Source organism: Biomphalaria glabrata, chromosome 2, assembly GCF_947242115.1.
Source record: "Biomphalaria glabrata chromosome 2, xgBioGlab47.1, whole genome shotgun sequence".
NCBI classification, from domain to species: Eukaryota; Metazoa; Mollusca; class Gastropoda; family Planorbidae; genus Biomphalaria; species Biomphalaria glabrata.
The window spans coordinates 53769993-53786570 of NC_074712.1; the positions used below are offsets into that span (position 1 = coordinate 53769993).

General features: G+C 34.2%; 1 protein-coding gene and 1 long non-coding RNA gene across 7 annotated transcripts in view; one reads left to right on the forward strand and one right to left on the reverse strand.

The window, feature by feature from the left end:
- The first annotated feature begins 1556 nt into the window (after window positions 1–1556).
- Window positions 1557–13587, forward strand: LOC129924763 (uncharacterized). Its single transcript, XR_008776682.1, has 4 exons — window positions 1557–1929; window positions 8726–8907; window positions 9120–9149; window positions 9314–13587. It is a non-coding gene; the product is annotated as an uncharacterized LOC129924763 (long non-coding RNA).
- LOC106072148 (A disintegrin and metalloproteinase with thrombospondin motifs 2-like) overlaps window positions 3629–16578 on the reverse strand; it is a 41701-nt gene continuing 28751 nt past the window's right edge. For 5 of the 6 annotated variants that reach the window (XM_056021430.1, XM_056021431.1, XM_056021429.1 and 2 more), the window contains 10 exons: window positions 12783–12952; window positions 12423–12561; window positions 12083–12215; window positions 11767–11967; window positions 10098–10310; window positions 9310–9507; window positions 8406–8640; window positions 6927–7062; window positions 5763–5829; window positions 3629–4764 (listed from right to left, as the gene is read on the reverse strand). In XM_056021430.1, coding sequence (XP_055877405.1) covers window positions 4626–4764; window positions 5763–5829; window positions 6927–7062; window positions 8406–8640; window positions 9310–9507; window positions 10098–10310; window positions 11767–11967; window positions 12083–12215; window positions 12423–12561; window positions 12783–12952 — 1631 coding nt within the window. In that variant the 3' untranslated portion in view covers window positions 3629–4625. The remainder of the gene's footprint in view (window positions 4765–5762; window positions 5830–6926; window positions 7063–8405; window positions 8641–9309; window positions 9508–10097; window positions 10311–11766; window positions 11968–12082; window positions 12216–12422; window positions 12562–12782; window positions 12953–16578) is intronic. The other variant, XM_056021433.1, reaches the window with a different exon arrangement.

Genomic DNA, 16578 nt, shown 5'->3' on the forward strand with positions numbered 1-16578 from the left:
GCGTAATTAGCTTTTTTTTATGTTGAAGAGGGGGTTTATCGTAAATTTTAGAGGGGGTTTTAAAATCAAAATCTTCCTTAACTGTGCTCTTGGAATTAGGGGATTTTCGTTTGCATTTTTTTGTTTTGTTTTATAGAAGAGGGGGAGTTAACTGCAAAAACCCCAGGTAGGGGGTTTAAAACTCAAAACCCCTGGTAGGGGGGTTTTAAACTCAGCCCCCTGGTAGGGGTTTTTAAACTCGAACCCCCCTGGTAGGGGGTTTTAAACTCAAATCCCCCTGGTAGGGGGTTTTAAACTCAAAACCCCCTTGGTTGTGCTGGGGCAAGTGATGGATTAGTATTAAAATCTCACCTAAAATAAACAAAATCAAAGCAAAAAATCAGTCACTAAATTCCGATCCTCCCCTTCGGAGGGGGGGATTTCATTTCGGGGGGGGGGGGGTTTGAACCCCAAACCCCCCCTGGCTACGCCCATGGTTTTGTAGTGGCATAGATTTAGTAGAGGGTTTTAGTTAGTTGATGGGTTCAGTAGTAGTGATTAGTCAAGTTAGTGTACATATTATTTTTTATTATTGATTTATTTTTGTATGTAAATAAAGTTTCTTTTTGTTTTATTTATCGTAAACTTAAGATTGTTATCTTGTTTTCATTTAGTTAAGTTAGTATAGTTAGTTGTCTGGTTACTTAGGTGACTCTAGCCCCTTGGTCACCATACCGAGGTGCACAGATTGAGCCCACCCAGTAGCGCTAACATCTGCCTACTGTTAGGTAAATTTTAATGTTGAGCAGCAGAGAATAGGTATCTCTCTCCCACTCGCGCCTGCCTGACCTGCTCACAAATATTCATTATCAATCTGTCTGAGGTAGGAACCTCTAAAGCTTCATTATCATATGTTTAAACAATATTAATTATCAATCTGTATGTTAGGTACAAGCCTCACTGACAGCGAAAGGAATGAAGCAGCCTTAGAAAAGTGAATGAGAAAGAAAGCTGCCTTATCAGATAGGCCTAAAAAAGCCACAGAGCAGAAAGGCAACCCTTTGAACTAGCAGCTTTCACACTAGTAAACTACCCAAGTACCGGTACACCAAACAGCCAAAAGTTCTGATTGTTATGTAGTGTGTGTGCGAGTGTTTTTATGGTGACAAAGTAGAAAGAGGTTAGCGATTGGTTGTGAATAATGAAAGATAGGTGGCATATACACGAATGCCATTGTGGTTAAATTATATGTCTCGATTAACAGAGGGTATTCATCGGGCAATATGCTTCAAATGTCTCCAGTAAGATTTTCTGATATAGAGATCCAAAACTAAAATACATCTTCGAGGAAAGACGATTGACTAGAAAGTTAATAATCCTATGGTCACGTTGGAAGCTAGTTATGGGATTGTTATTGTTTCAATACTTTAAGCAAAGCTTATATCAACAAGAAATAAATGTGCGAAATTTCAACTTGATCCGAGATTGGGTGGGGGAGAGATAACGTGTACAAAATTTTTACCAGAGTGAGATTATATAAGCTTTGTCAAAATCTAGCTGGTAATGTATTTCCCCTTTTTTTTCTCTAGATCTAACTTCCCAAGGGATTGACACGAGTACACCTACGCTTGTGGAATTAAGACCAGGTGTAACAAGATCGCATGTCTATATAGCTCAGTGCATAAACAGTTTCCATAGACTTTGCACTTAACCCGATACACTATAGAGCTACCAATGCTGATCGGATCATGAGAATTGTAATTCTAATTCTTGTACCAAACTAAATTCGTCATGGATTAGACATCCCAACATTTCGAACATTCGTTTAATAGCAAAGAGTCGACGGAAGCAGGACCTAACTGGTGGGAGCAACTCTCCTGCTGTGTCTTCATGCTCTCTGTTCTGATAGAATACATGGTTTCATTGACTTAAAGAAATTAAATTTAAAAAGTAAGTAATATAATGAAAGAAGGGAAGGGAGTCCAAGAAACAAAAATCGAAGAATATTTCTTCTAATAAGTCATGACTTCGTTACACCAATAGATCATATTTGTTAGCACTACATGCTACAATCCTTTACTTTACTGAAGAGTGCTACAAGTAGCCAGCATATAGGACCATTGTTACTGTTAAGTGCTCCAAATCTCATCGTTACGCGCTCAAACACAATGTCACTGTGTTACACGCTCCAAGCCTACATATATTGTGTTACACGCTCAAAGTCGTTCTATATATTTATGTTACATAGCTCTACTTCAAGCATATGTTATTGATCTTAACGCTACAAGGCTCTATGTTACTGTTATACGCTCCAAGCTATGTTACACACTTAAACTATGGATCCACTTATGATTTCTTTTGGTTACCGCCCAAACCATATCCGTAACTAAAAGAACGAAGTACCTATTGTCGGGCTCTTGAAACTCGTTTCCCATGTAGCTATGATCAGAGATATTTAACATGTTTTTTTCTTCGCCATCCCACTCAGGTAAGGCCTATACGGTTCCCCATTCAGACCCTGGGATCTATGGGGCAGATGATGTAAAGGTCATCTGTTTCTGTGGCCCACAATTAACGAAGGTGTCATGTGGCCAGCACAACGACCAACCGGTTTTACTTTTCCCCAACTAATGTCAGGTACCCATTAGAGCTGGGTGGGCTGACCGTAAAGGTCCCGAAATAAAAAATTCCAGTCGTCAACAGGATTCGAACCCAACACCCCAGATTCAGAAGCCAAGTGCTTTATCACTAAGTCACCTTTCAGACCTTTCGATCTATGGGACATCTGTTTTTTTTTTTTTGGCCAACGGTTAACGAACAGGGTGTTATGTGGCCAGCACAACAACCAACCACCTTTACTTTCCCCAACTAAAGTGAGGTACCCAGTTGGGTGGACTCATGCACTCTATATTGGGTTTGTATATAGAAACATTGTGTGTTAGCTTGTATTTAAAACATAAATAGGAAAGTTTGTCTTTTCTACGGGCTAGTCAAAATATTGGATCTTGAATTTAAAGCATTAACATTTGCCCACACTCAAATGTGTGTGCATGTTACAGAAACATTGCTCAGCCATTTCCTTAGGTCGAATTTTTTTTTCAGAACTTTGCAAAATTACAAATAGTTCTATAATATGGAGTTGAAGCTAGGTGCTGAAACAAATGTGATACACACATATATTAGACATAAATGGATAGCAGCACCAGGGACCAAGTTTTTAAGAGAGAAAATAAGGGAATGCGCCGACCGAGGCTCGAACCTGTGGCTCTGGATTCGACACCACCACCTAACGATAACGCACCAAGCGAACTTAACCTCTAGACTATCCGAATGTCCATAAAACATTCTTCTGATCCAGAGTCATTTCGCCCGTATGGTCCCTGGTACTGCTATCCATTTATGTCTAATATATGTATAGTTCTATAATAAGATGAGGTTTCATACAAAACTTAAAGTTTTATACAATTTTCTCTATACCAGTTCAGAAAACTTCAGATTGAATTAAATACTGTAAATTGGCAGAGCCAATCCAATACCAATCATTATGAAGTACTTAGAATAGAAAGGAGGACAATAGTCGCATGTACTTTTAAACTTACACTCTTCACCATTTTCAATTCATTGGTACAAACTTAAGATGGCTCATAAACAAGATTGTGCAAACTGCCAATGTAATTTCTCTGATGTTTTTGAAGTTCACCATTAATACAAGTCACAAATGGTTTCAAGAACTGCAGAGTTGGAGACCAAGACATCAGGGCCACAAGAACTGCAGAGTTGGAGACCAAGACATCAGGGCCACAAGAACTGCAGAGTTGGAGACCAAGACATCAGGGCCACAAGAACTGCAGAGTTGGAGACCAAGACATCAGGGCCACAAGAACTGCAGAGTTGGAGACCAAGACATCAGGGCCACAAGAATTACAGCAAAATGTTCAGGACAAAAAAAAAAACATCAACACATTTTTTATTTTTTTCATTGTGTGACATACAAAAAGTTTTTTGTAAAAAAAAAAAAAATTAAAATTTCATGTAAAAACACATTAATAAAAAAATTATTAAAAGTCTAATAATTAATTTGTGTATGATTGAAACTGTACTTTTGTATACAATAAGAAAAAAAAAATTGAACACATTAAAAAAAAAAAGTCTGAAATGTAAGAACCAGAAACAATATCAGTTTTTTTTTTCAGAAATCAAAAACTTAAGATTAACATATCATTTTAAATAAACATTGGAATAATAATTACAAAAACTATTAGAGATTTTCAAAGTTAGTCATTTGTATATTAAAAGTGTTAGTGGGGCTATATACAGTTCGTGAACCTATAATAGTAATATAGGATACTGAATAAAATTATATAAATTCTTTTGAATTTAGATATTAGTTGTAATTTCAAGATTGGTGAATTTAAAATAATTGATGTCTACTTCATTCTTCTTGCATTCTGCACATCTGCATAATCATAGTCGCATCTCATTATCCTTCACAAATATGTGACTTTGATGTACAGTTATATCACCTAGTGAAACTCCATATATTTACACTTACAATTATTCAATTGAAAAAATTCAATAAATCTTGGTTTTATAATTATGAAATAAATATTTACAAAGATTTAATATTAAAACATTCAGGTAGGTTACTATGAATTTAGCCTTTGTAGTCTTCTAATATTACGTTTTTTAATTAGACTTTGTAAAGGACTTAAATATCCTCTAGAAGATCTCTCATTATCACGACACACTCTGCAACATTTTCTCTGGAAGTTGTCTTTCTTGCATCTGTTGTAGAAAATATGAAAATAAAAATCCTAGAGAAAGACCAAATCTATGAAAAAGTAATCTATTTATAAAAAAAAAAATTTAATTGGCCTCAGAATGTCATAATGATTTTTTAAATATAACTGCATATGCTAGATAACTTTATCTACAGACTGAAACTTTACCTAGGATATAAGTCTTTATAAGCAGTGCAATTGCATGGTGGCTAAGGAAAGGTAAAGGACTTGATTTCCAAACCAATGGTTTACATTAACTGATTTTTTAAATAATGACACTATTGGGTGTAGCACAGGATTTTTCAGGCAGTTAATATTTGTTTAAAGTGACGTATACTTCAAGAAGAGACTTATACAGTTTCAACCAACTCTATAATCTCTAGCTTTCAGAGTAGTTATCTTCTTTCTTACATGAGATTAAATATTAATATATTATCTACGTAAAGTAAAAAGTTCCTCATTCAGACCTTGTGGTCTATAGGGCAGATGATGAGAAGGTCATCTGTTCCTGTGGCCTATGGTTAACAAGGGTGTCATGTGGCCAGCACAGCGACTAACCGCCTTTACTTTTCCCCAACTAATGTCAGGTACCCATTAAAGCTGTGTGGACTCAGGGGTGCCCAAAGATCCCCAAATTTAAAATCCCAGGATTTGAACCTGGGACCCCCGGTTCGGAAGTCAAGGGCTTTACCGCTCAGCCACTGCGCTTCCATTTAATATCTAAATAAACAAATTAAATTCTTCCTTTTATATAGCACTACTTTCCTGCTTACAGCATGCTCAGAGCACTATGGTTTAATCTCTTTTGTGGACCAGTGGGGGGAGGGGGTATCTGGGAGAAGGTTTTCCGTGCTGTCTTTAGGTGCTCAGTAAACACAACTCTGCATGAGTTGGGTGTCGAACCTCGAACCCCTTCATACGTAGCCAAACCAAGTTCAAGTGTACTTGGTCTCTCGACCATGCTTCCCACTAGATAATGTTATCTACAAATTGAAACTTTACCTAGAATATAAGTCCTTATAAGCAGTGCAGTAGGAATACATATCAACACAATCTACATCACGGATTTCTGTGAAGTGACAAAAAAGATAAAGGCTTAGAGAGTAAGAAAAAGAGAGAGCTATTTAGTTATTTGAAAAATTTCTTTAACTAAAACGTTGTTATTAATATTGTCTTGATATGTGCAATGTATCATTTTAACAGAATTTGAAATTCCTAAATTTAATTATTAAAGCAGGCTTTAAAAAAATTCATATCGAGGTAGTACTATCACAAAAAGTGCAGCATCAGAATGAAAAGTACTTATATTTTGGCTTCTGTAAAATCAATGGGAAAAAAAGGAAATTTCATAAACTTTTTAGTCAAGAGCATTTGTGCACATCACCTGTGGCTAATTGAATTGTTTACAGGCAAACTCAAATAGTGTTGAACAATAGGCCAGAGTAAGTAGAAATATACTCAAATAGTGTTGAAGAAAGAGTCAGTAGAACTGAGAACATGTTTAGTGCAACAGAAAAGTACAACAAACTTTTTTTTTAATGTAATAAAATCAAACATTATTCAATCAATAAATAATGCAGTGAAATGATTAGATTTTTGGCACATCAGCTTGCAGTCTTAACAATCTGATGAGTGAATTCATTGTTAATAAATGATCTTCAAGTGACAAGTGACAGTCAGTATGGTCATGTATTTTTTGACATTATTTTTAAGCTCGGTGACCCCTTTTAACAATCCCCCACACTGCTGCGACCCCCCCAACACAAACACACATACAAAAGAGTAGACAATGACAATCCATAATTTCGATGGTCTTAGGCGACCCCTGGCAAATCCTCAATCGACCCCCAAGGGGGTCGCAACCCATAGGTTGAGAACCCCTGATCTAGAGTTTTTTGGCATTATACTAACCTATATCATAAAGCCCAAGGAAGTGATAATTTAGTGAGAATGGTGGTAGGAAGCCTCAATGTAAGTGCATACATGTAATATATGTAAATGCATATGTCTGTGCATATATGTATGTAAATATGTGTGTGTGTGTGTAAGTGTGCCTGTGTAAATATCAAGAGCACACTTTAAAAAATTACATTAAATCATTAGGAATAATGGAAGAAATATTTTAAAAATTAATTTAAAACAGTTTAGGAAAGAATAAAAATTTACTAGGGCACTCTTTCTTAATACAAATTTTTGACATTGGTGGAGGTGCATCTGTACATCTGTTGTCATCATGGTCTGACAAAGGATCGCCACAATAAACTTTTCTGTAATGTTTACCACGACCACAGGTCACAGAACACTGCACAAAAACAAAAGTTTGACAAATAGTTTAGGAAAATAATTTATGTGATTACAAAAGTACTGATTTAAATTTAAATTAAAAAAACACTATTTAAAAAATAAAACAAAGCTTATAGTGAAAGTAATTGCATTAGTTATATTGAACCAATCATGTAATTAATTTTTAATAGATCTAGACTAACAATAAAAAATTTGTGCAAATTTTTACATTAATTGCATTTGCTCAGTGCAACGTTCATGGTTATAGCATTCTCAATGTACTATGGTCTAATCTCTTTTGTAGACCAGTTGGGGAGAGAGGGCATCTGGGAGAATTTTACATGTAATCTTTTTAAAAGCAATTAAAACTAGCAAAATGAAAAAAGTTAAAAATACCAATTTGTATCAAATATGTGTATTAATATATGTAATTAAATTTGTAATACATCTAGACTAACAATAATAAATCTGTGCAATTTGAAATATTTTTACCAATTTTTTTTGTATAGCTCAATTTCATGCTTTTAGCTTTCTCAATGCGCTATGATCCTATCACTTGTCTGGACCAGTTGGAAAGTGGTATCTGGGTGATTGCTTTCTAAATGTATTTATATTCATGTTTGTGTTCACTAAGCTCAGACGATGACCTATAAAGGGGACTAATTCAGCTTATACCACCACTTCAGTCAAGTACAATCTTTCCCTTGTTCAAGAGACCAAACAAAATAGTTAATTACCAATATTTAATTTTTTTATTTTTTTTAAAGTTAATTCTTGTGTTATCAGGTAAAAGAAATAATTGTGTGAAATTTTAGCTAGATCCAAGATTGGGTGTGGGAGAAATAATATGTACAACTTTTTACTATACAGACAGGGTGAGTTGATATTAGCTTTGTAAAAAAAAAAGTTGAAAAAAAATTTAAACACAAGGTCTCTAGCCTCCATAACTGAAAGCTGACATACTAGCCACTGATCTATAAAAATACTAATAAAAATAGAAGGTTTTATGGTTATCTTTTGTTAATTTCTAATTTTTAGCCAATTCTCTACAGAAGGCTTATCTCCTCTTAGCTAGTGCTGTCTCTATATTAAAAAAATTACGACTAATTGATCAAATAATTTGTCAATTTTTGAAATTGATTTATGTGTTGTCAATGGCAAAGAATAATTGTGCAAAGTTTTAACTTGATCTGAGAACAATTGGAAGAAATAACAAGTACAATGTTTGTACCAGACACACAGACAGTGAGTTGATATAAGCTTTAAAAAAATTCTATTCATTTCCAATGAGTTTACTTTCTTATCAAATAAAAAATAAATCATGTAAATGTGAAGATAAATTACAAATGTATAATCAAATACCTCAGACCATTGACCAATTTCCCATTTTAGTGTGCAGGGCAGCCCTACACACTGTTTTCTTTCATCTGGCCTGGAGTCAAGGTCACACAAAAGGCTATCAACAGTGATGTTAATCAGTTGGCCAGATGAATCTAGTTCTTGACAAACATACAGCATCAACTGTGTACCATTTTGGTTGCAGGCTGCATCACAATCTGCCCAAAGATCTGAGGGTTGCCAGGTGTACAGTTTGGGTCTTTAGAAGAATGAAATGTATTTCAATTAAACTTGATTGTCATAATCACTCTATTAGTACATCTAATGTTTATGCTTATTGTCAGAGGCTTTCCTTTAATTGTTGTGGATGGAACAAGAACAAGAGCCAAACACAGAGGTATTTTGAAATATTGTAAGTCTGATTTCAATGCAAACCAGAGATCTTATCTTATCTTATAAGATGGGGCAGTGTTGGGAAGCAACCACATTGTGGATGACCCTGAGCCAAAAGTCACATGACCACAAGGTATGCAGCTTGTTAATGAGTTACATTGTAGCGCTTTACAAATGTTATGCCATTGATTTATATGTATATGGTTTGATAAATTATTGCTGATGTTGAACATTACATTATGTTTTGATTTTATCATTATTGTCAATACCCATGTTTGTCATTGAATCAATTATTTGTGACTTACTAATTCACTAATTACTAATTTCATCATGTTTGAATTGCAGCCCATGGGGGCCCATGGAAACCCCACTGAGGTAAAACAAATAAATGTCTACAATATCTGGTCTAAAACATATGGTCTTCAGAGAAAAATATTAACATTAATAAAAAGAAATATTTAAGTAAAGAATAATGAGAAATTAAAACATAAAAGAAAGTCTACAATGCTGATTTTTATTGTTTTTCGCTTCTTACACAGATTTGCAAGGATCAGCAGTGCATGGTCTGAACACTGGTGTTGGTTTACTGACATTTTCACATCTTGAAACATCAACAATGTCAACAGTGCCATTTTTATTCTGTGTTTCACAAACCATTCTATTCACTTCAGTACCAGTTTCGCCACACTTAGCATTGCAAGCTTCAAAGTAGGGGCCTGTACTCCAGCGTAATCTGTTATAATAAAAAAATTTAATAATGTGAAACCAAAAAATTCATTTTTTTAATTTAATTATTGTACATAAAAAAAATTTAGAGCTGAGAAAGATAGTGAAGTAGCTGGTGATTTCTTTCTTTTAAAGAAAAGTAAAAACTTAATAAGCATAGAGTTCTACATCTGTTACCCTTTGACTTATGTGTACCAATTGCATATGTTTTTAAATAGTATCAAAGTTGGCATGTAAATTCTAACATAGGAAACTAATTCCATTATTCTTGGGTACAAAAAAGTAGCTTCAATGGGTATAGCTCTTTTTTTTAAAGGATTATTATAAAGATATGGCAATAGAGGAGGAGGGCAAAAAAATGTGACCAATGTCAGTTCTTTTGCAGGCCTTATTAAAAAATAGGACCTAAGTTCAGTTTCACAACAATTAAAGGATAAAACTATATGGAGAGCTCCCTGATTTGGAAACCACTGCGCAGTTCAGCTCATATATTGGTCTAGTCATCTGAACGCTCCAACATAAAAATGAGAAGGAAAAAGAAGAAAAACTTAAGGATTTTAAAATAATGATGAAGACTGGTCAAAGACAGTTTCTTACTGAGGCAGACATGATACATTGGAGCATGTCTGAGTGTCTTTAAGTTTGTCAATAACATTTTGACATTTGACTGACTCCACTACATTTTTACTCTCCACCAAACCATTGTCTCTCTGTGTGATCAATTCACACCAAACTTCACGACGCTGTATAGCCTCAGAAGATTCACTCTCACAGAAACATTGAGACCAGTTGGATGCTGCCCACTGAAATCTAGTAAGAATAAAAGTGATGTATAAGTTAAAGAAATGGAGTGATATCTCATTACTAAGACAATGGCAGACACAAAAGCATATTTGGTAAAAATTGGTATTTTAACTTTTTTTTATATGGAATGGCACCAGGGAATGTCAAGCGAAACCTTGAAAATTTCTGATGCTGTTCTCAGAGACCCCTTTCAATGAAAGCAAAACAGCTGAACTATGATTTTGTGCACTTTCTTTCCATCCACAAAGATTTCCACAAAAAGAGTTTATAAACATGCACAAAAATAGTTAATATACGTCAATAAACATATGATAAATTCAAATCAAGAAATTAGTAAACTGCTGTATGTCTTGTCTTTTTCTCTTCATTTTGTTTCAAGCCTACTTTACATATCTTGTTAGTCATTGCAATCAAATGTTCAGCCTCTTTCTGGACATTTGTTCTAGATTGTTTCTTTTAGTGCATTGACTGGTTGCATTATTCAATAGGCTGTCTGGTCATGTGGTATGCACTCTGGACCAAGGTCAGATTTAAGTATGTGAAGGCCCCTACACTTTTTCAAAAGCTTTAATATAGATCCACTTAAAAAAATAATACTAATATCTAAAAGCATACCATATTTTAGTAAAAAGAAATAGAATTCTTTTATAGTAAATCTCATTTTCCCTTTTAAAAAAATTCAATATGCATATTTTAGTTATAAAAAATGTATACTTTTGAGTTTGTGGAGGTTAAGGTCCTTGGTAGATGCACTGCTGTAAATATGGAGCTGCATTTACATATTCCACGCATGCTAGCGGACACTTCTTAATCATAGCAGTGTTGCAAGCCGATGTAAGATTTAGCATAAAATGTTAGTGGTAAAAATGCAAAAATTTTGTTCGAGCTTGAAAAAAATCTTAAATTCAGATATATTTCAATCTCTTTTCTGGAGACTCCTTTCATGTACAGTTATCAGGGCTGTAGCCTTGCCTGCTGTCATCCCATTAATCCAGCCCTGCTCTGGAATGGTTTGAACCCTGCCCACTGCCATTCTCCTTTGTCCTGCGGGGGGTTTGGGCAAGAATGTAATTCTGTTCAAAATCTGAAGGAACATCCAAAACATGTACAATAAAAACACAAAGAAATTAATATAAAAAAATTGAAAGTGTCAGGGATGTTTGTATCAAACATTTTACCATGGGAAGAAATGTATTCTATACAGTGGGGAATTCTGTGAGCTAAACACCACATCAAAGTTTATCAATGATATAAAGCTTCCTTCTCCACTGTCTTCATTGTTAATTATATTAACTTTTTAGTTTTCTAATCTTAAGTTCAAAGTCACAATATTTAATGATCTTTTTATTATATTCTCCATGTTTTAACTGATGCCATTTGAAAAAGTCATAACGCAGATGAACACATAATTTGTTAAAAGAAAACTAGAAAGTCTTCCTGTATTAAAAGTAAAAAAAAATACCTTTCTACTGTTGGGCATGGCTTCCCCTGACAGCTTATAGAAATTTTAGGCTCACTAAGATGTTCACATAAAGAATTTGCTACTTCTATAAAAGTGTTGTTAGGAAACTTTTTCTCACAATGAAATTTTTGATATTGAAGTCCTGGTTGTCCACAACTGGCATTGCATTCTTCATAGGTATTCTCCATGACATAGTTGTAGCTAAAACAATGAGTTCAAATATGTTCAATATTATTATAAGCATTAGTTTTATCATTTTATTTATGTTTTTTTTTCTAATTTTTAGTTTCATAAATGATTATTAACATTAATTTACATTGCTGTTGTGCAAGAGTCTCGACGACATGAAACTTCATCTTTTCTTGGCACTTTAAGTAGAGCACATTTCTCATCCTCTACTTTCTGGCCATTGTCTTTATTATAACATATATGTTGCATGACATGAACTCCTGTAATGGAATAATTAATCAAATACATTAGAAGAAATAAATCTATACATTGGAGAATAAGAATCTGTAGAACTTTGGTAGCATGTTAAATTGTTGGTTTTAAGGAACTAAGATTCTTAAGAATTTTTAATAAGGTCAATAAATGTTACATATATTTCAGCAGAAGATAATGGTATAACTTATCTGTTTCATCATGTTCTTACTTACCAACACCACATATGACTGAACAATCTGACCATTTGTCAAACTTCCAAGCATATTTATTACTTTCATAGCTGTTATCCTTTTTGTGCACTGTATAGCTGTAATAGATAGCTGTTTCATCCATGACTTTATTTGGATAAACCTGGTACAATTAAATCATCATTTTTAACAAAGTCCTAGACACAAAGCCAACTATCTTCATAGCTTTTAAAAGGCACTTATGAAACTACTAAAATTCAAAGTAAATTAAATTTTTTTTAATCAATGTTAAATCATTTAAACCTGTGCATTTGTTTAAAAAAATGGAAGGCTGATAAAAGGGGAAAAAAAAAAAGATAATTTTCAGTAATAGCTTATGCTTACCATAACTTTGACAGTGTTTCTAATAGGACCATTGCATGTTATAGTCTCATTAGTTTTCCAACTGGTAGTCTCATAGACAAACATGGCTCCAGCCATAACAAACTTTTTATCATCAGACTGTTGCTTGTCTCCATTTAGATAATACCGCCCATACTTAGGATCAAGTAAGGCTGGGAAATAAAATAAATATCACATTATAGTTTTATATTACAGATTCTATACTTCAGATCTATTTTTACAAATCCTATATTTCTTGAAATAAAATTGCAGCCATGTCATGTAACAGTGATCTCTAAGTGAATAACACATGAAAGAGAATAAGGTACAATCTGACATACATGACCATAGTAGATTTCTCATAAGTATTTTGGAAGATAAAAGCTGTAATAGTTTTATTCATTAAAAATAAACTTTACAGAATCCTAAATGCTGCTGGTAAAATCATTAGCAAAAAACAAATCCCATTTGGGCAGCTGTTTGAGACAAACATTCATAAAAAAAAGTAAAAAGATTCTGGAAATAAATATCACCCTTTGAGTCAGGATTTTTTAATTTTACCATCACAAAAGAGATACAAGACACCGATAGCAAAGACAAACAGACACATAAACTCTTTTTGTTCCCCTGGCAATCAAATCATTCAATACAAGCTATCTGATATAAACTTTTCGCATCTAAATTATGAGTGAGTCTGGTGTGAATATATATTTTGGTTTTCTATAATTATAATGTTTTGTTTGGTGTAATGCACAAATTGTAAGACAAATTCCCAATGGATAATAAAGATTATTATTATTATTATTAACATTTACTGCTTTGTTTGTATTAGGTATATGCCTTGGTGGCTGCTGAATGATGTGTGACCCAACATTTAGGTTAAACACCTTTCACAGAAGTCCAGTGTAGGACATCCTTTGCTTTTATTACAGAGCTATTTTTCTTCATCGCTACAAACAGAATTGGTTGAGCCAAGACCTTTGTTACTTTGGACTGTGTTCTCTTGGTATTGAGCAGTTCACTTTTGACTGTTCACTTGCTATTGAGCAGTTCACTTTTGACTGTGTTCTCTTGGTATTGAGCAGTTCACTTAGGATTGTGTTCTCTTGCTATTGAGCAGTTCAATTTTGACTGTGTTCACTTGGTATTGAACAGTTACCCATTTAGACTAAGTTTAGGGATCTCATTCTTCTCTGGTCATCATTTTTTTTTTTGCTCTGGTGAATGCTTTCTGTAGAATGAATGATTGCTATTGACTGGCCATGGTCCACAATACAAATTTGCAAACTTCAACAATCATCTTTCATTATGTATCAATTAGTTGAATTTCCCACCAATCTGTTTCTTAAATACTTAAATGGATGAACGTCTGCCATCTCTACACATGCATTCAAAATACCTTAGCACACACAAACATTAAAAAGCCTTTTAATTAGCGTCTTTAGCGTCATCTGTCAGTTTTAAATTCAGAATGTTTAATACTAAATCATTTAATATGCACTGGAAAAAAAACATTCAGAAGTAAAAAAAAAAAATGTACTTTAGGAATGAGGTTGTTTAAAGAAACCTCAAGAAACTTTTAAAGTTAATTTATTATTTAACAAGCAAAATACAAACAATCCTTAAAAAAAAAAAAGCTTATCTTGAGGAGTAGAAATCCATCCTTAAAACTATATCTACCAATATTGTACAAGTTATTTCCCTTATTTGATATCAAACAAAATAATTAATTACCAACAATTAATTGACTAATTAAATTATTTTTTTTAATTCATTCATGTTAGGTACAATAAATAACTGTTTAAAGTATCAACTTGATCAGAGAATGTGTGATGGAGAAATAGCATTAACAATCATTTAAGGGGACTAAACGCAACAAATTTAGCCATGTATGTGAATACTGAAGAATTAGTTTCCCTTGTTGCTATAAAGCAAAAAAATAATAATAAAAACAAAATGAATTACCAGTAATTTATTGCCTAATTGCTCACTTTTTTTTTTGATTCATGTCTTGTCTTCATTTCAATGAATAATTGTGCAAAGTTTCAGCTTGATCTGAGAATGGGCGTGGGAGAAATAACACTCTTTACCAGACAGACAGACAGACAGAGTGAGTTGATATAAGCTTTGTAAAAATTTTCTCAGTATTGTCAATATAATCAAATGACTTTGCAAAGGAGAGAGACCTTATACATGTTTTTGATTAAACTATTCAAATCTTTAATGAAAATCAATTTAAATCCATATTTTGTTCAGGCATAAAATACAAGCATCTAAAAACGTTTTTTGGCTCAGTTGAATGCTGATGTAATGAAATGATAACGACTAGAATACCAATAATATGGCTTTATTCGACAAAATTAGACTACAGTAAACAGTGAATGAAACCAGCACGTCTAGCATACCACTGATGCAGTCTATACACACACACACACTGGACATGAAACACAACAATGGCCATGACCTTCAGACACGCTGGACGCACGCAGAAAATCAACTCAGTTACACTACAATCACCCCGCCTAAAAGTTATAGAAACATAAACATGTAAATAATAGTGAAGGACAGCGATATAAGAGGCCTTAGTATCCCTACAGAATACTTACAGATTTACTCTATTGAAAAGCATTGTATAACTATAAACAAACACGTTATACACTATAAAATTATCAGTCCCTTATGCATACAAATATTAAGACCAGTTGTCTTGAATAATAATGTAATAAGTAATACAATACAAAAAGTCTAACTAGAAAAGCTATACACTATAAAATGATCAGTTCAAAGTGTGTCATATTAAGCCTACAATTACTGAGTTAGAACTTGTGATATGGAAAAATAATTAAATAAATGTTAGACCTTATAATTAGGTCTGCTTGTTCTTGGTCTTAGGTTATATCTACCAGGACCAATATTGCCGTCGCTTGGTGTTGGTGACATCGGCGGCTCTCTAACAGGAGACTCAGCCCCTGCATTTACTTCTTCTTGATGTCCATTTTCCCCTTGTTGTACATATGTGTTAGGAGCAGCCATTGGTTCTATAGCCACATGGTCAGTAGGCACCTGCATCTGTGTGATAGGGTTTGTCTCCGGCTCAAAGTCTTCATGTTCCATATGTTGATACACCTCTGATTCTCCCTCTCTTGGAACGGGGGCCAAATGTCGCAATGACACTGTTTCTTCTCTTCCATCAGGAAGTCTTACAATGGCATACTGTGGGTTGCATGTGATTAAGTCCACAGCTATTGTACCATCGTCATATTTTGATGCACGGACTCCCTTTTTTAACAATACTTTTCCTGGTTGAGCTAACCATGTCGGGAGTGATTTGCCGAAGGTGGACCTGCGATAGAACTTGAATATTCTCTCGTGAGGTATCTCATTTGTAGCGGTACAGAGCAGAGAACGAAGAGAGTGCAGGGCTTGGTTTAACGCCTGCTCCCATTTGGAAACCGGGAGTCCTTTAGTTTTTAAGGCCAGAGTTATAGCTTTCCATAATGACCCGTTTAGCCTTTCTACTTGAGAGTTCCCTCTGGGATTATAAGGGGTCGTCCTGCTTGTGGCCACCCCTCTCTCGTGTAAAAATTCCTGCACCTCTCTTGACATGAATGAGGTACCTCTATCACAGTGTACATAGTCAGCCATTCCGAATAGTCCAAATAAATTATCTAGACATCTGATTACTGTTGAAGCCGACATATCAGAACAGGCGTATGCAAACGGGAATCTTGAAAATTCGTCAACTATAGTTAGCAGGTATGTGTTCCGAGATGTAGAAGGGAGCGGTCCTTTGAAGTCC